This window comes from Spodoptera frugiperda, chromosome 9, assembly GCF_023101765.2.
Source record: "Spodoptera frugiperda isolate SF20-4 chromosome 9, AGI-APGP_CSIRO_Sfru_2.0, whole genome shotgun sequence".
NCBI classification, from domain to species: domain Eukaryota; kingdom Metazoa; phylum Arthropoda; class Insecta; order Lepidoptera; family Noctuidae; genus Spodoptera; species Spodoptera frugiperda.
Window position 1 is genome coordinate 1,995,098 of NC_064220.1, and position 18,916 is coordinate 2,014,013.

Sequence of the window (18,916 nt, forward strand, 5' to 3'; positions counted from 1 at the left end):
ATGTTCTTTTTTCAGTTTTTTTTTTTTTCGAGGTGGAATAGTCATCCAATGACTTCTCCCGCTTTGGGCGAGGCGAGAGGGAGTGTCAGATTCTTACTGACTAAAAACCACCCCGTTCCTACTCCTGCTTTTCGAGCCGGAGCCCCGGTAAACCCGCTAAACAGTCCACAGCTCCGGATTTTTTCAGAATCTGGATTCAGATTGTTTAAACTAACATATTACCTGTAAAGTCGGAGCCTGGACCTGCAGCGTAGGTTGTTGCACCTGCAATGTAGGCTGATGTACTTGCATTGTAGGCTGTTGTACCGTCAGTGGCGGCGGCTGAACCTAACATAAATAAACCAATTACTTTCTTTGAATCAGTTAGAGAGAGTGATGAGTTAGGGAGAAAAAGACTGAAGGCCTAGTACGAGTTTGTTCTACGTTTATGACGTTCGGCGCTCTGATTGGCGTGATCGTTAACCAACCAATCAGAGAGTTAAATGCGGTTACGATTATGTTAACGAACAAAACTAGCACTACGCCCTCTGATGCATTATGGAAAAGTGATACGATTATAGTGTACAAAATTGATTTGAATAAAACCAATTTCAAACTATTTTTTTTTGTATGATTTCTCTCGTATCCGTATCTCGTATTCTCTCGTATGTGACCCATACATTGTTGGGTGTAGGTATGATGTATATGCAAAATATATTTGTGAAGTTTTAATAGTGTCCACGACTACGCAGGAGAAAATCAGCACAGTAAATGAATATTGTATAATTATAATTGTAAATGCGATTAAATAATATACAACTGCCTCGTGGGTCGAAAAATGGATCTTGAGTTCGATATCCGGAAAAAAATATTAGGATAATGGAAGTAGGTAATCTAAGTATATTGTACCAGATATATGGTAATCGGTTCACCTACTAATAAATGAGGTTAAATAACATGCAATAAAAAATAAAATCACCTCTGCTTACCCCTTCAAAGTAGGTTTTTATATTCTATAAAAAAACTTACCTGAAGAATAGGTTCTTGTATAATAACAGAACTATCACCGGCCGCCGACACCAGTACTGAGGGCTGAATGATTTCCACGGGATCCTGTTTCGGCGGGAGCTATTTCAACAAGACATCTATTTAATACAATACTAACTACTGCTAATTATTTTACATGCTATGCTACTACTAAAACTAAAGACACACTACACTACTGATAAAACTAATATGTTACACAAAAACTAAATTATAAATGCTAACCAAAATGTTGATTGAAATGTAGACATATTAACAAAATATCTTTAAGATGACGTCACAATTTATATGGTGTATCCCTTTTTGAACCTTTAACCATTACCCCTAAGCTTAAAATTGTCTACACACGCTATGTGTGTAATTAAGTTATAACAATAAGCCTTTTTCCTATATTCATGCAAGTTAATATATTTTTTACGTAAGTAATAAATACATGCGTAACATGATATATAAAAGGTATAGTCTATATCTATAGCATAATGAAATGATGTACACAGCATGCAATATGACATTTACTAAATAAAATATAGCAAGAAACAATCCTTGCGGTAATAGACACATATTACATATAGAGAGCAAACCTTTTATTATACACCAGGCACAATATGGATGATGGTGGAGTATGAAAATTAAATAATCTGTCAGTTAGGTAATGAAATACATTAGTCACGTATCTTTTTTTTTGTTTTATCATATATAAGAAGTTTACGAATGGGAGTTAGATACGTCATTTTTACGTATGAAACGTACATAAAAGTGACGTCACCCGACATATCAAATCCATATATCGTCAAAACTATAATGTTTGCGCAAGAAAAAAAAATACGTGTCTAATATTAAATGAATACCCAATTCCAGACATAGACACAATATTTAAGCACGCAATTTTTAGGTGGAAATACACAATAATACTTTGACTATTTGAATTAAATTTTCGACCAACGAGACAGTTGAAAGTCATGCAGTTTAAAGTGATATGTTAGTGATAACAATATAATTATGTATTTATTAATAAAAAAAGGGTTAGTATGAAACCTTGGCTCGCAGTGCTCCCAATAACAATCCATGTGGTCGCTTTACACGGACAGACATGAAATAAAGATAATTATATACACGTTTAATATAAGCTGGTGTTAGTAATATTAGAATCAAAGTTATATTAGTAAACAAAAATATGAAAAATTGTGTGCCAATTATATTATTTATATACTATGCATTATTTGAATAAAGACTATTAGTATGGTTAGTTTTTTTTCGGTGATGAAGCACACTTAGCTAATTAGTATAATATTAATTTGAAGTAATTATTATGTTAATTTGTGAGATAAAAATATTGTCGGTATTTGTTTTTTTTTTTCGAAAGTCGTGTAATAAACATAGACAGTGTACAGAAAGTGAATATTCTTTTAATATACACATTATACAACACAATAATTAGAAATAGGTTAAATCAACAACACTATAAATCCTATGGTGTTAACTAAAAATCACGGTTTATTCACGTACGTTAATGGAGAAAAGCTCTACTAGTTTCGAGTATTGTAAATTTCCTAAATGAAATGTGTTGAATCAAAATATATCTTAATTCCTAGTCTGTAAGGTACAAACATGTGTGAATACTTACCAAATCCTCTTCATCTTCCAAAGCCGAGGCAGCGAGAGCAGCATACAGGTTCGCCGCAGTCTTTGATACGCTCTCTTGCGGCGGCGGGGCCTGGCAAATTTTATATAAATAAAACAATTATTATATTATCGGCCTAGTCACGTAACTGTTTGGCGAGGAACGCGACAAAGTCACGTAATTGTTTGACGAGGAACTCGACTAGTTTCAAACCATGCTAGAGGCTCATATTCATGAGCAGCATTCCGCGATACACGACGCTGCGATTGTCGCGCAGCCTGGCAAATTTTATATAAATAAAATAATTAGTTATTATGTTATCGGCTTATTCACATAACTGTTTGACTAGATAACTCGAAAAATTTACGTAATTGTTTGACGAGGAACTCGACTAGTTTCAAACCATGCTAGAGGCTCATATTCATGAGCAGCATTCCGCGATACACGACGCTGCGATTGTCGCGCAGCTACTGTAGTACAATCGCGTTTATGAATATGAGCCTTTAGCTTGAAACTAGTCGAGTTCCTCGTCAAACAATTACGTAAGTATACCGATAACATAAAAATTTATTTCGTATGTCTCACGAAAATTATAATAAAGTATACCTTTCGAAGCAAAAAACGATGAAAAAAACAAGAACTAACCTTTTCCTCCACCTTAGTTTTCTTAGCCGGCGGCTCAGTATACGAATGATCAGGAGGAACCTCCTCCTTCTCAGTCTTCATCTGTACCTGGGGTTCAGTCTTGACCTGAACGAGTTGCCCCTGTTCATTCTTATACTGCAAAATGGGAGCTTGTAATTGGTCACTTTTCAACTGAATGATTTGGCCCTGTTCATTCTTTATTTGAATCAGTTGCCCCTGTTCGTTCTTAATTTGAAAGTACTGGTTTCCAGGTGCTACAAGGCCCGAGTCGTTTATTTGAATGACTGGTGTCGGGTCCGATTTGACTTGGACGATTTGGCCTGTTTCCGTTATTTGAATGGTTGGCGCGTTGATTTGGGGGCCCATTTGAACAACTTGTAGTGGAGGGTTGGAGTTTTTCTTTAGTAAGTCCGCTAGCATCTTGTTTTGGGCTGATTTCTGAAAGAAAAAGATAGATTAAATAATAATCAGTTTTTTAGTCTAAGCTAATAAAAAACGGTACGTTAATATAATAATATACTATCGTTATATTTGAAAATAAACTTACAATAGTCAATTGTGTTTGTTCGTCGATTTGAATTTGTACCGGTTCTTCTTTGGGCACTGCAAAAATAAAAGAAATTAATCAAATCTTTTTCTTTAAAATCGAATTTACATTAAGGTGTGATTTTATAAGCAGTGACAATAATTACCTATGGGTTCTTCTACTGGAACATGTACCTGTAAAAATAAAATTTATGGTACAACATCACACAACTTTATCTGAGGAATAATTTAGACTTTTTTACAGATTTCCATACAATTTTTTTTTAATGAACGAAAGTTATCCGTAGATTAAAAAATCTACCTTAACTGAAAAAGAAATAATTCTACTTTGACTCTGACTTGTCTTTAGTTGCTTTTTGCAAAAAAAAAAAGTCAAAATCAATTTTATTAATTAGACTTACCTTATCTGTGGGCGTACTACTGGCAACACCGCCGGGTGTTATCGTCGTACACTTGATCAAAGCTTCCGGGTCCACGTCCATTACCTGCTGCTATGAAATACAAATATTTAACCTTATAATAATAAAGTTGAAAATCAGGGGCCATAGTCTGCTATACAATTGTGTCAGAATGATCGATCATTGAGCAGTGCAAGAGAGACGGAGCTATGTAGGTTGTATAGCTCCTTCCTTTTGTAATAGCACGACACAATTGTAATAGCAGACTAAGGCCCCAGGGCACTAGTGGTCTTTTCATGGAACTTTAAACGTCAAAGACTTAAAAAATACTTGCGACGTAATATATTTAATGCAAGTTCTTTTTTTATTGGACACCTATTCATGTCTGTCAATAGGTTGGCAGCTTTATGGCATACACCACATACACCAAATTATCCATTACACTAATAAAAATAAAAGAATTACCTGATTATTCTGTACTACAACTGTAGTTGGGGTGGCTGCGGGCGCTCGCTGTTGACTCTGTTGTCTTTGCGCCACCTACATTTATACAATTTGTATTTAAAAAAAGCACAAGATAGTTTTTAGAATCAGAATAATAGTAGCGACAAGATGCTTCAAACAATTTTTTTTTTTCTTTGAAATATAAAAATTCCTATCCTCCAATTATCACTATTAAATAAAAACGAATATACCAATTTAATGGCCAAGAAATAAACATTTCAGTTACAGTTACATTTTTTTTTTATTGCAAATGTCAAAATTACACGTATTATACCATAACGTATAATTTAAATTTTATTACATATTCCAAATGCTAATACAGAAACAAAATATTGTTTTATTCATTTTACTTGTAGTATTTTAACTGACAATTAATGTTAGAATAAGAAAAAATACTTTAAGCTGGGAATCTAACTCAGCCCTTTATACTCTCACAACTTATTTTACAACACATTTCAATAATTTTCACTAAACATTATAGTATACATTCAAAACTTAAGACACATGCTCACAAAATAAGCTAGCGTACTTCCATGCTAGATCAATCAAGTTATTGTATTGTTAGTTAACTAAGTATTATGTTGGGCATGCCTCACTACATCGCTGTAATTGCCACTACTCATTACATAATACATATACTCAAAGTCAAAGCATTTATTACAATTACAGGCAAAAATAACTTTGTAAGAGCTACTGTGCCTAATTGGGTTTAATTTATTTATAACTATTGTTGATTTTTGAATAAAGATTATTTATTTTACTTTAATTAGGCATATTAACAATACGACTGAATTCCTTCAAGAATCAAAGTGCCTACTAGTTCCCAGTGAGTTTGTTTTACGATGTATGTGTTTAGCCCTCTGATTGGTTGGTTAACTTGGAACAGCCAATCAGGGTGTTGAACGTCATACATGTCTTGTTAACGTAAAACAAACCACAGGGTGTGTTTTATTTCAACACCAATTCTGGTTACCACAAGAAATTACTGAGATTTTTAATATGACTGTTACAATCATTATTACATAATCTAGGATTTGATCCAAAGACGTTTCAATTTAAAATAATAATTAACAATTTTAAACACTTTTTGCTCTGGTAAATAATTGTCGCATAGAATGAGATTTTCAGTTCCCTCTTTCAAGCAAAAGACGTTGACACTTAAAAAGGCTAAAATTTCATTTTAACTTCTTCAAGCGTTTTAATACATATTAAAAACATATTCTATATTCTACAAGACATGCTAGATTCGACAGTGTATCATCAATTCACCATCGAATCCTTGTTATGGAAATCAACTCAATCATGCAAATTGTTAATCATTTACTGAATGATCCTGTTTATACCTTCTATAAGTTACACACGACACCTGCATTATCTATATTTCAAATAAGAAATCAAAAAAAACAAAATGAAATTAAAAAATAACTAATAAAAAATCACAAGAAAAATCGTCCGCAAATCTAAAGAAAACAAACCAATCTACTTTCTTCATTTAGACCCCAATTTCTCAACAGTTTTTAGACCATAAACCGCACCGCTTTTTTCACTAGTCGTGTTACGAGTCCCATGTAACTCCCTGTTAACCACTATTCGATAATAAAATCCTAATCTCCTTGCTTTCCAAATTATAGGATGGCATACGACAAAAATAAAATTAATAAATCTATCTTAGTCTAAAATCTTTAATATGAGACCGATTTTCGATACTAGTTCTTTGGAGTTTTTATTGTACGCAATACCTTATTGGCACTACGCTAGTATTGTTTATTTAGTAGCTCTTTCTTACTTCGATTTTAGAACAGAAGCAAGAGAGAACTACTAATGAGGCTACCATTTTTGCTCCACAGATGGTGCAGATATACGAAAAGATTTTTTATCCAATCACTGCAGCTGTCAAATATTGAACGTCCAATAGTGTGATACTAGCTAATTCCCTATTGGACGAAGAACAAGAGGTTCACACAAGCGCCATCTAGTGGGCAAAAATAAAGTAACCTCCATTACTCGCTACTCGACTTAAAATACTAGCGTACACCGAATCATTTAATTAAAGGCATCAATCTAATGCCTAGTAACGTAGGCATGAGTTCGTTGCAGATTTTGAATATCAATATCAAGGGCTAAATAATAATAATACTAAGCTAAAAAAAATGGTTATTTGTTAGTGTGTTGTTAGTAGCACTTACTTGCTGTGGTTGCAGGGCGGGGCTTACTTTGTGCGCGAGCAAATGTTTGATGAGCGTAGTGTTGGAGGGGGTCGACTCCAACGCCTGAGACAGGTGGGGGTGCGTGGTGGTGGGCGGTGCTTGTGGCTAGCGGAATAGTAGTACAGATTTAATAATAATATTTAGCTTAAGAACCTAACCTAACCTATTTAGCTTAAGACATTCAATTGTTGATTGCAAAACGAATGCTTGCATCCTGCATAGAAACAATGAAAACTCTATCCACGTTTGAATACCGTCGCGTCAACCGCATGTAATGCGTATATTTCTTATAGCAATATAATACGCAAAATTTGCCTGCGTCATTTGTAGGATGCATACATTCGTCAAACAATGCAACGTGGATCTTAGCCCTAAAGTATCTCAATGTTGAAACGCTAATGACCAATTTCTATAGTGGTGTATATGTGGGTATTTTCTTAACCAAATACATCCTTCGTAGCGAATTCTACCAACAGATAGATTAGTTCATTATTATAGAGACTAGTCATAATTGTATCAGAGTACTGATTTCTTTATTCTACGGAACACGTAGTTTCGGGGCAATAGTCCCTCTGTTAATAGGTAATTTGTTACATGGTACCCTTAACTAAACTAGCGAAAAGTCAGTGTAACCGTCGTTTCCTGTCTCTGTGTGTCTGTGTGCTTAAATCTTTAAAATTACGCAATAGATTTAGATGGGTTTTTATAGATAGAATGATTTAAGAGGATATTATAAATGTGAAAGATTTTTATTTAGGTGTTTGGATATTTGTCCGACAATCATGCTGAAACTACTCAACGGATTGTGATGAAACTTGGTATACAGTCAGGATATGAGCTGACTTGACTCATCCCACTTAGGGAACGCGTTCGAAGCCGCTGGCAGAAGCTAGTTTATAATAACCCCGATTTTAACGCGTGTGAAGCCGCGAGCGAAAGCTTAGTGATATATATTCTGTGCAATAAATACAAATTGAAAATAATTTAGAGAGATCCCTACATAACTTGTAGAACAAAACAGATGTTTGCCTCATACGAGAATCTGACTTACATTGTGAAAGGCGTTTAATAAGTAATATACAAGTAATGCAACTGGGTTTACCTGCGTTTGCGGTTGAGATACGGCGGGTTTCGCTTCAGCCGCTGCCTTATTTGTTAGCTGAGCCTTCAGTATGGGCGATGACGGTCCTAACAAAAAGGAAACAAAATATTTATTAGTCGATTTAACAAAAGGAGGTTCTCAGTTTGACCAGTATGTATGTTTGTTTGTTAACTGAAAATTACGGTTTACTCACGTAAATTAATTGAGAAAAGCTTTACTAGTTTCGAGTCACAGAAAGACTCTTCATCGTGAGCAGCGTGCTCAAGCCTACTGCGTGACGTGTATCAGTAGGCTGCGGGATTTTTAGTTAATTTAGTATGTCTCACGATAGTTATTATAAAAATGTGTTTGTCTTCGATTATCTCGTGATTGGCTTAACCAGTTTTGATGGGATTTTCAAAAAAGTGTTTCTTACACTTGCTAGCATATTAACTGTATTTTATAATTAGTAGGTGTATATAACAGACTTAAAAAAAAAGAATAAGAATTTTTAATTTTGTTATTATAATATGTAAGGACAGTTGAACACAAACCTGCTGGAGGGTTGGGCCTATTCTGTAACGCCCTCGACCTGATGCCTATATACACTTGTTGGGTCTCGCCAGTAGACAATGTCACTGTGTTGGGACCCACTGTGCCACCGAACACCGTCCTGTAAGAGATGATGTCCGGTACAGAAATGGTAAGTGGGGCAGAGTCATGCTTCAGCACGAATGGGTCTGATTGATCGGATTGGTACCACGGTCTTATATATAGTCGTTAAACAATCGTAGCGTTGGGTTTCGCCGTGTGAGTGAGGTACCCGGCGGCCCAATTACACTTCATCCCAATATCCAAATTCCGAATCCTCAAATTCCTAATCCCAAGAGACCAGACGAATTTGAAACTTTTCTTGTGTTGCTGGTGTAAGGTGTTGCAAGAGATATTTTCGTCTAATCATTCAGCTTATTGCCTATTGGCCGAAAAACGAGATGTTCACACTAGTGCTATTTTCTGACAGTTAAAAATACAGACAGATACAATTTCTTTTCATTACATGATCTATCCTACTTGTTTACCAGTGTATAGTTACCATAAAAAATGTGTACAATCCGTTACCTTACGAGCCGGGGGAAGTGCGCGGGCGCGATGAGTCCCTTGCGGCCCAGCTTGGTGCAGGTGGCGAGGTAGTGGCGGTACACGTCCCCCGCCTCCACCGCGCTGTTGTCCCCCGCCGGGAGCACTTCGTACGCGGACCGCAGCCACGCTTGGGCGAAGTGCTCGTTCTCCTGCACACACACTTGGTTTTGGAGAGAAACGTACTTACCTTTTCTGTTTTATTTTATCATTGAAGGTTTAAATGCTCTAATACTCAAATGCCATTCCATTGTAAAACGCTTTCAATAATAGTTCTACTCTGTTCTGTCACAACAAATTCTTTGTAAAATGACAGATATTACATGATATTTAAAACTTAAAATTGAGTAGCATTTCAGAGGGCTTAGTAAGAGTTTGTGTAATCACCGAACGCGTTCTTATTTTGATCTGGTTCAACGTAAAGCAAACTCATAACTAAGGGTTACAGTATTCAGACGTAAGTTTGAAACATCTTTTCTACAAAAAAAATATGTTTCTTTTTTTAATACGGTTCCCCCGCTATAGGATTTTCTCCTATGTCGGGGTGCGTTTACAAACATACAATTTCACCCAGACCCGGAACAACAAACTGTGGATCACCCAAAGAATTGTTTCGTGTGGAAATCGAATCCGCGACACGTTGCACGGCAGCCAGTTTCCAAACCACCGCACCAACTGTGCAGTTAGTAAATAGAAGTCGAAAATTAGAATTAAGCAAAGCTAAGCCCCTGTAAGGTGGAAGCCCATCCAAATTAAATAGATATGGGCTGTTAAGGATAATGAAATGAAATGAAAGCAAAATACAAGCAAACGCCTAACTTTAACTACTGCAAGACTACTGTCAAGCCTAATATTAGTAGCAAAGCATATATAGAAAGTTGACCTCGTCTAAGTTGAAATGACTAATCCCACTCTTATATTTATTCGGAAGCAATTTAAAATAAGTAATACATAATTGTTTGTAGCAACCGTTCATAAAATGAACGCAAAGCCGGTTATATTCGAATGTAGGCTTCTCACGCATCCGGAGCTGTGATCTGCCTAGCGGGTTTACCAGAGCTCCGGCTCGAAAAGCAGGAGTAGGAACGGGGTGGTTTTTAGTCAGCAAGAGTCTGACACTGTTATTGGATGATTTTCCCCTCAAAAAAGACTTTTATCAGTATGTTGCCCGAAAACCTTTTTTTTTTTTTTTGATGTGGGAAAATCATCCAATGGCTTCTCCCACCTTGGGTGAAGCGAGAGAGAGTGTCAAACTCTTACTGACTAAAAAGTTCCTTCTCCTGCCGAGCCGGAGCTTCGGTAAACCCACTCGGTAGTCCGCAGCTTCGGATCAAGCATCAACCCTACTGTACACCATCTGTGGTGGTCTGATGGCTCTTTGATCCGCGCGCGGAACGCGACGCACCGCACGCACGGATCTGATTCTGTTCGGGCGGTCTACCCTTGCTCGCCGTCCGCAGCAAAAAAAGGATGGGGTGGTTTTTAGTCAGTAAGAGTCTGACACTCCCTCTCGCTCCCCTCCCCTCTCTCTCAAAAATTTCCCCAAAAAAAGCACTATCAGTACGCCGACCAAAATACTTTCTTAGGGTCATGTAAACTTAGACGAGGTTGAGTAAAGTAGTATGGAGTGTAAGTAGTTCCCTCACCTTGGCCTCACTCACCTGCACGGTGCGCTGCTGCAGGTGCGACTGCTGCAGGCTCGACACCGGCGCCAGGGACGCAGCCCCGCCCGCGTCACTGGACTTCGTGGGGGTTTGGCTCTGTGGGGTGTTTTATAAGTTTTTATTTAATTGCTGGCAATTTAGTTATAAAATGAAATAAAACTTTAGTTTTGAATTTTATGTATCATCAAAAAAATGTCTTTAAGTGGGCATAAATATTATGTATTGTAAAGTAGGTATAATTTTAGGGCTAGTAGACGAGTTAACTTGCAATGTGTATGTATGTATAATGTTAATGTGTGAAGTGAATCTGGCAAGTAAATTTAAAAGGCGATGTCTTCAACCGATTGAACTGATATCTTGTATACACGCCAAGTTGTTTGTCTGTTAGGTTTTAAAAACATTTTAATTCTAAATTAATTTATTTTTATTGGAAACTTTTATTTGAACTTTCAGTCACAATTCACAGCGAATATGGTTAACTAAGCGATATAGGTATATCTAGAATTATCCGAAATGTTATTTTACATATTTTACTAGTGACATGATCTCAACAAGATACAAAATGGTGAAAATTTCAAAACAAAAATATATTAATAAAAAAAGAAATGTTAATTATAACCTAGAACCCTTACCGTATGGTGTAGTTGCGGCGAGCGGTCATGTTGGTCAGGTTGCGCATGTGCCGTGTGTTGCGCAAGTTGCGCATGTTGCGGCGCGTGTTGCTGCGCATGTTGCGCGGGCTGCTGCGCCTGTAGCGCGCTGGGGCCGCTCACCGTCTCCACCACGCGCATCAATATACACGCGCGGGGACCGTAGCTTTGGGCCTGGAAATAAATACTACATTTTCACACATCCCACGTGACTAGATCGTCTATACAGTGTGTATGCATTCTATAACCTTATTAACCGACTTAAAAAAATAATGACGTTCTCAGTTTGACTCTCGTCTTGCAATTGGCTTACCCATTTAGATGCGATTTTCAGAAAAAGAGGTTGTTACAATTAGAATCAGGTTTTAGTAAAAAAACTGACTTCAAAATAAGGAGGTTCAAATCAGTTTTGAAACGTAGCTTACTAAAAATTATCGTAAGAATAAAATGCCGATTTTGCTCTGATAACACATTTAACACCACAAAAGGGTTTGAAAACACAAATAGTATTAAAAAAAAAAATATTTGACTCACGTACCTCGACAGTAACGAGAGAGACCAACGTATGTATAAGCCCAGGTACCCTGGCCACGGCCTCGCTGGCGCGGTCCCCCAGCGACGTGAGCGCGTACACGCACTCCAGCGTACAGACCAGCACCATTATGTCGCGCAGGCTCAGCAGCGCGCATACGTCCGCGTACACCTGGGAACAATTAATGAAGATATAAGTTTTTAAACTGACATGGTCACTAACACTAGTATTAGAACTCGAAACGGGATATTTACCATGTTTTTCAATATCGGAAAATCATAGAAAAAAATTGTAAATATCCCGTTTCGAATTCTAATACTAGATTGAATAAAGAACCAATTAGTCTTATCTCTCCTTCAGTAATGCCTCTCCTCCCCTTCATTGTCAATCACCAAATCCGCAATCCTCAATCCCTAACCCCAAATAGGCTAGTAACGTATTGTAGTTCCTCTAGTGTTGCGAGTGTCCATGGGAGGCGCCAATCAAAAAAGATTTGCCATAATCAAACTTGGCCGGCGAGTTAGAAACTACAGGTTATAAAGTTCAACTTTAATTTTTGTAGAAATCACTGCTACTCTATCATAACTAAACATATTGTACTCCCTCCAACTAAAGAGTAGGAATGGTGAAATTCAAAAAGTTTGATGGCTGCTCTCTGTCAAACACACATCCCCATAGCTAGGGTATTCGACGCCCGCCAGAAGAACTACGGTGATGACATTCAACCATCTCAGATCACATTCAGTCCCTTACCTTTGCCTCCAAAGACTTCAATAAGGCATCTTCATTGAGTTCATTCTGCGCGAGTTTGTTGAGCAACTCCAGCGCGGCCAGTACCCGCGCCCGGTCCTGCGACACTAGCGCCGACTGGATGGTGGATAGCACGTGCCGGGTTATTAGACACGTTGCCGGGTCCTGTGGGGACAATAATTATGTATTAGACAAGATATTGGCTAGCTTTAGAGGTAAAACCCGAATACTGAAATGTAACTCCATTTTAAGTTGTACTTAAATATCGTTCTATCTCTGTCATTCTATGAAGAATTTGTAGTGACGGAACTGTAGACGGATATTTTATATTTGTATACAGTCTTATATTCGAATCTTCAAATCGCCAACCGGATTGCGTTTGACAGTAAGTCAAATTACTAAGAAAGGATACTTAGCTATAAAATAAATTCATGAATAAATTAACGCAGCATCTATATAAAGAACTGTGTATTGCACCAAAAAAAAAAGAAATAACAATATTCAATAAATTTCATACCTTAATAATAAGTTCTGTAGATACATTTCCGAGTGTGTCCAGTCCGGACTGACGTAGGGAACCAACCCAACTGTTAGCACACAGCAAGAGGAACCTGGAACAAAATCATATGTTGCGTGATAAACAGACTTACAATATTTGTTAAAATCTTTTTTTGTATAAACTGAACATAATGACGCGGTCGTAAAGTATACCAAGAAAATCTAAAAACAGACAAAAAAGCAAAAAGCAACGTCACGCCTTTTATTTCAGAAGGGGTAGGTGGTAGGGTAGGTAGGTGGTGCTCATTACGACACGTAGCGCCGCTATACAATGTACACCTACTTTTCACCATGTGTGTTATAAGTCCCATGTAATAGGGGTGAGCCTATTGCCGTATACTGGACACAATTCCAGACTCCGTGCTGCTACTGAGAAATTTTCGAAAAACCGAAAATAGCCCAGCAATACTTTGCCCGACCCGGGAATCGAACCCGAGACCCCTTATCCGGCAGTCGCACTTACGACCACTCGACCAACAAGGCAGTCAAACAAAAACTGACAAACTCACGTATAATTATTTATGGAGGAACTCGACTAGTCACAAGCCATGCTAGAGGCTCATATTCATTAGCGCCGACACGCGACACGCGACGCGGCGATTGTCGCACTGTTACTGCTATTTATGAATATGAGCGCTAAGCAGGGCTTGAAACTAGTCGAGTTCCTCGACAAACAATTAGGTAAGGAAGCCGATAGCATAATACTTTTTTTTTAAAAAACAAGCATATACAAAAGTTTGACTTACCTAAGAAGAGTAGTATTCTTAGCAAGATATTGAACATTTTCATCGTGGAAGGACAACGACCTCACAATGGAGGCAATCTGTAACACTCTCTGAGTGTACACACACGAGGCACCTCCCGGCAACTCCGGCGCGAAGAGGAGGTCATCTTCTGATGGATCCGCCATCCAGTCTTCGAGTACGTCCTAGAAAGAGAAGATAGTTTATTCAAGAAGAACTTACACGTATTCTGTATAGGGAAGAAACAAGAAGTTTACAGAAGCAGGGTAGACAAAAGTGGACATCATCTTAACCATTATCGTCATTTCAGTCATAAGACTTCCACTGTTGAACATAGGCGTCCCCCAATGACACACAGATAAGCCAAACTGCACATTATAAGGAGTTAACATTAGAATTTTCGTTCAATTATGAGTACCAAGTTTCATGTAGAACATATGGTCGACTATGTTTTTTAAGTAATTTCGAAATAGAAAAGTTTTAAATATAATTTTGGTAGTCAATAGTTCATGACGAGAGACTAAAGTAGGCTTTAGTTAATGAGAGTCTGAAAGTTCCTTTCATCTTCCCTAGCCAATGGACCCCTATGAGATATTCCACTATGGCGTCAAAAACTAAATTCTAATAAAATTGTAACAGAATAGAGAGGATAGAGGAAGGAGGTAGGGAGGCCTTTGTCCTGCAGTGGGACGACCACGGCTAAAAATAAATAAAATTGTAACACTTACACCGCTAACATCATCATAGACCTTCTCAACGACCGGTTCTTCTTCTTCAGGCCCACTCAGCAGGCAATCAGTGAGAGTATTGTACGCTGCCCTGGCCTGAACGATCAGCTCTGGAAGCTCAACTCCTGGCTGCATGAACTTGGTCTCGTCTGCCAGTTCCTTCACCCCGCCACCACCAGCTTTCAAACGCCAGAAGTCGTCTGGATATCTTCCTCGAGCCTCGTAGTATGAACGGCCGATTGTATCACGGAGACTCGCTAGAAAATATGACAATTTAATTTGTTATTGGATTTTGTGCTTTAAATACTTGTAAAAGAGGTTGTTTTTGGTTAACAGTGGGTACTGTTAACTGAGTCTTGACTATGTATAATATGTATCTTGAGTAATAGTATTTAACACCTGAATTGAATATGAATTCGGTCGATCCAAATCGAACCACTAGTTCCAGAGATTAGCGTGTATTCAAACAAACGAACTATTCAACTTTGTATAATAATATAATATTGCTTTGTGTGGTCTTTGAGTTAGTAATTTGATTACTTGAATTCATCGACTAAAGTAACCGAAAATTCTTTTTGTGTTGCATAGTCCATTTATCGAGGAAGGCTATAGGGTATAAAACATCACGTTACGACCAATAGCAGCCGAACAGAGCTGATGAAACCATGTGGGAGTAGCTAGTAACATAATAAAATGACAATACTCACAATGATTATAAACGCCAGCATGAGCCAATAAGAAGTCCAGGATATGCGGTGTAGAACTCAGAGGCAGTCTATTCGAATGGTCGGCAGCCAATACCGTGCACACGTTGACGGCGAAATCTTGCTCGTTGGGCATCGGAGATAGGAGAGAGAGGGCCAATCGCTCCGACGCAGCTGCCACGCGCGACCCCGTCCGTAACGCCTCACCTGATGCTTAGATGCCGATAAATAATATTGCCTAAATACTAACTAAAAGATAAATTACTAAAATATTTTTATATTGTATGAAATTATGTAAATTTAATTTATAATATGTATTAAAGTATTCTAAAATGTATTCTAATGGAACGGTCATCCAACCAATCCCTACTCTACTCTACTGACATGACTGTTGAAAATAAAAATTATGGTATATTTATTTTGTTCTTTTTGTACTCGGTAATAAGTACTATATTTCAATGTGATGTGTACTTTCAAAGTTAAACAAATATGTACTACAAAATTATAATACAGTAATGAGCATTTGTGCATAGCAAAGAAAGGTGCTAGTTAACAAAATAATGGTTAGTTACAACTATCCTTGGAGCTCTAACTACTATAGTATAAAAACAATTTAAGGCAAATAAATAGCAACTTCATTTTGTTGCTTATAGTAGAAGCCTCTATAAGCTGAACAAAAAAAGAATTATATTTTTTTAAGAGAACTGAACTGTGAAAGAATATTTTTTCAAGAAGTAGAATTTAGTTGCTGATGTTCTGATTACAGAGACTTTACTATATTTATCAACTCATGATTGTATGTAGTCACATAAGAAAATTAACTCAAATACATTATAAATCTAGGCTATCCCACAGCCTGAGTTTAAATCTAGGTTCAGACCGTGCGTACGGCGCGTTGCGTTCCGTACGCACGCGTTTACCGGGACTCCGGCTCGAAATCAGGAACAGGGTAGTTTTTAGACAGTAAGTGTCTGACACTCCTCCGCCTCTACCGGGCGGCGCCCTAAAAAAAAATACAAAGTGTGCACTTAGTTACAAATTGTCTAGAGTCCAAGCACTAAACCCTAAGATATCAAAATAAAAAACATGAAATTACTATCTACCTATGTATGTTATTACCAAAACAATCATGAGCCAACAAATAAACGTTAATAAAATAAATAATAAAGAGAAGAATAAGCAAAGATATCAATATGTTTCAGTCTGAAACATACCTGATATGTACGTACCCCCAGCAAAGGATATGCGTGGCATGGCGCCGCGACCGCGTCGAGGATCCTCGTCCATGTCATTGTCGTCATCTCTGCCTGGTGGACCTTTTGCTCTTTCGTATCTATTTACATAATAGTATAATTACTATCGTGAGACATACTTAATAGAAATATTATTATGCAACGTCACTTTCATCTCTGAAATGGTAGGCAGATGTGCACATTATGGTATGTAATGCCACTCTATACAATGTACACCCACTTTTCTCATTTTGTGTTACAAGTCCCATATAATAGGGTGTGAAAATGACCATATAATGAGCACAATTTCAGACTCCGTGCTACTACTGAGAAATTTTTAAGAACCCAACACAGCAATATTTCGCCCGACCCGGGAACCGAAACCAGACCCTGTGCCTGGCAGTCGCACTCGAGTCGACCACTCGACCAAGGCAGTCTTAATTGAAATTTGAAAGTAATGGTAATTAGTGGGCGCGGCAATGTCACGCGATTCTCAGTAACTTATTGACATTATTTTAAATATTTCAAATTCTCAGAAATACTAATTCAAAAATTCAATACAAACTCTGTTTTCCCATACTTTGACCACATTCAAACTACATGAAATATAAATCTATTTATCAAATAGCATCTTACTTCTCCAAATAGGTTCCATATATCCGTCTGAGAAGTGTGGAACCATTGATGCATGGATGTGGTAACCGCAGAGGTCGCAGGAATGATTCCCAAGTGTCATTTTGATTTACCTGTAAAACAAAAATTATTTCATAAATATTTATCTTACTAATATTATAAATGCGAAAGTTTGTGTTTGTATGTATGTTTGTTACTCAATCATGTCAAAACGGCTAAAGGGATTGAGATAAAATTTGGAACAGCAGTAGATTATATCTGGAATAATACATAGGATGTGAAATGAAGATGAAGTGATTGCTATTCAATCACTTTTTCGTATTTCTATATGAATATTTAAATATTGAGATATTAGAACAAGTTTCTCAAATCGTAAAACCAACATTTATACAGAAAAATTGCAACATGTTGTGAAATTATTGTGTTTGTGGTGTTTACCTTTAAGTGAATGTTACACTTTATTTTTGTTTGTTAATAGTTATAAGTATGCATTAGTGTAAACATTCGTTGGTGAACCTAATAAATAAATAAATAAATAAATAAATAAATCTGTTAAACTACTAAGTTTCACATATAATTAATAAGAAATGGTTTATTAAATTATATAAACCTTTTTAGTACCTAGTCGATATGCAATGCGATGTAGTTACAAATTAATCAAGCCTATCGTCAAAATGAAAATCTCACTTATTTGGTAAGTACGTAAGTATCTGGTATATTTTGTAGAATGTGTCAAAATAAGTCCACTATAGTTAAAAACGTATTGAGTGATTTTTTGCAGTTAATAATTACTTGCAACAAGCCGATGACATACACAGTACCAAAATATATAATTCCTATGTATGTAAGTACTCACCTTCCCAAGTCCTCCTCGCTGTTGTACTAATGTATAAAACAAGTACAAATCTAATTCTATGCCATTTACAATCGGAACTTTTGTTGGTAGACTGAAAAAATAAAAATAAACATTGCAGTGTCAACTCAAATTAATAATATACAAATTCTAATAGGTTTATCACATCGACTTATACTTTATTGTTCGTTTATTAGTTATGTAGTAATATTATCTAGTTATATTAATGAGATTTATGATGATAAAGGTTAATTGGTCAAACATTCCAACGTAAATAACCGATACTGAAGGCAAGGTATACACAACCAAATATGCTCATAAAAACGTTATACTAACTTTTTACTCTCGTTGAATTGCTTCAACTCCTTCATAAAACTCTCCCTGTCTTTAATATAATTGCTAGATTTCGTATTTATTTGTGCTTTTGCCATTATAACTGTTTATGCACACACACAGTTAGAACACCAAATAGTTACACTAATGGCCAGTGTAACACAGTGACAAGGTTTATAGATGGTCACTCATATCAAATAATTATTTAACTCCCTAGTTTTATCTTATAATTTTTACAGAAAACGCAATTTATTGGTGTTAGAACAGTTTGCTTGCTTATTTTTCTTTGACATTAATGACAGCAAGCCCACAAGCCGGAGCGGTGCAGTAACGACGCTTATAATGTTGCCATTATCATTAATTTGTTATAAACC

At 36.8% G+C, this 18,916-nt stretch overlaps 1 protein-coding gene across 1 annotated transcript in view; it reads right to left on the reverse strand.

Moving 5' to 3' along the window:
• LOC118271180 (AT-rich interactive domain-containing protein 2) overlaps positions 1–18,871 on the reverse strand; it is a 34,911-nt gene extending 16,040 nt beyond the window's left edge. The window contains exons 1-25 of the mRNA XM_050695769.1: positions 18,546–18,871; positions 18,213–18,303; positions 17,360–17,469; positions 16,706–16,824; positions 15,495–15,704; positions 14,788–15,044; positions 14,063–14,244; positions 13,276–13,369; positions 12,762–12,923; positions 12,015–12,179; positions 11,459–11,650; positions 10,824–10,922; positions 9,145–9,314; positions 8,580–8,698; positions 8,047–8,132; positions 6,924–7,049; positions 4,699–4,773; positions 4,237–4,326; positions 3,982–4,009; positions 3,837–3,892; positions 3,290–3,727; positions 2,648–2,737; positions 2,054–2,097; positions 1,009–1,108; positions 223–327 (exon numbers count right to left, since the gene is read on the reverse strand). Coding sequence (XP_050551726.1) covers positions 223–327; positions 1,009–1,108; positions 2,054–2,097; positions 2,648–2,737; positions 3,290–3,727; positions 3,837–3,892; positions 3,982–4,009; positions 4,237–4,326; positions 4,699–4,773; positions 6,924–7,049; positions 8,047–8,132; positions 8,580–8,698; positions 9,145–9,314; positions 10,824–10,922; positions 11,459–11,650; positions 12,015–12,179; positions 12,762–12,923; positions 13,276–13,369; positions 14,063–14,244; positions 14,788–15,044; positions 15,495–15,704; positions 16,706–16,824; positions 17,360–17,469; positions 18,213–18,303; positions 18,546–18,640 — 3,303 coding nt within the window. The 5' untranslated portion in view covers positions 18,641–18,871. The remainder of the gene's footprint in view (positions 1–222; positions 328–1,008; positions 1,109–2,053; positions 2,098–2,647; positions 2,738–3,289; positions 3,728–3,836; positions 3,893–3,981; positions 4,010–4,236; positions 4,327–4,698; positions 4,774–6,923; positions 7,050–8,046; positions 8,133–8,579; positions 8,699–9,144; positions 9,315–10,823; positions 10,923–11,458; positions 11,651–12,014; positions 12,180–12,761; positions 12,924–13,275; positions 13,370–14,062; positions 14,245–14,787; positions 15,045–15,494; positions 15,705–16,705; positions 16,825–17,359; positions 17,470–18,212; positions 18,304–18,545) is intronic.
• Between the last annotated feature and the right edge of the window lie 45 nt (positions 18,872–18,916).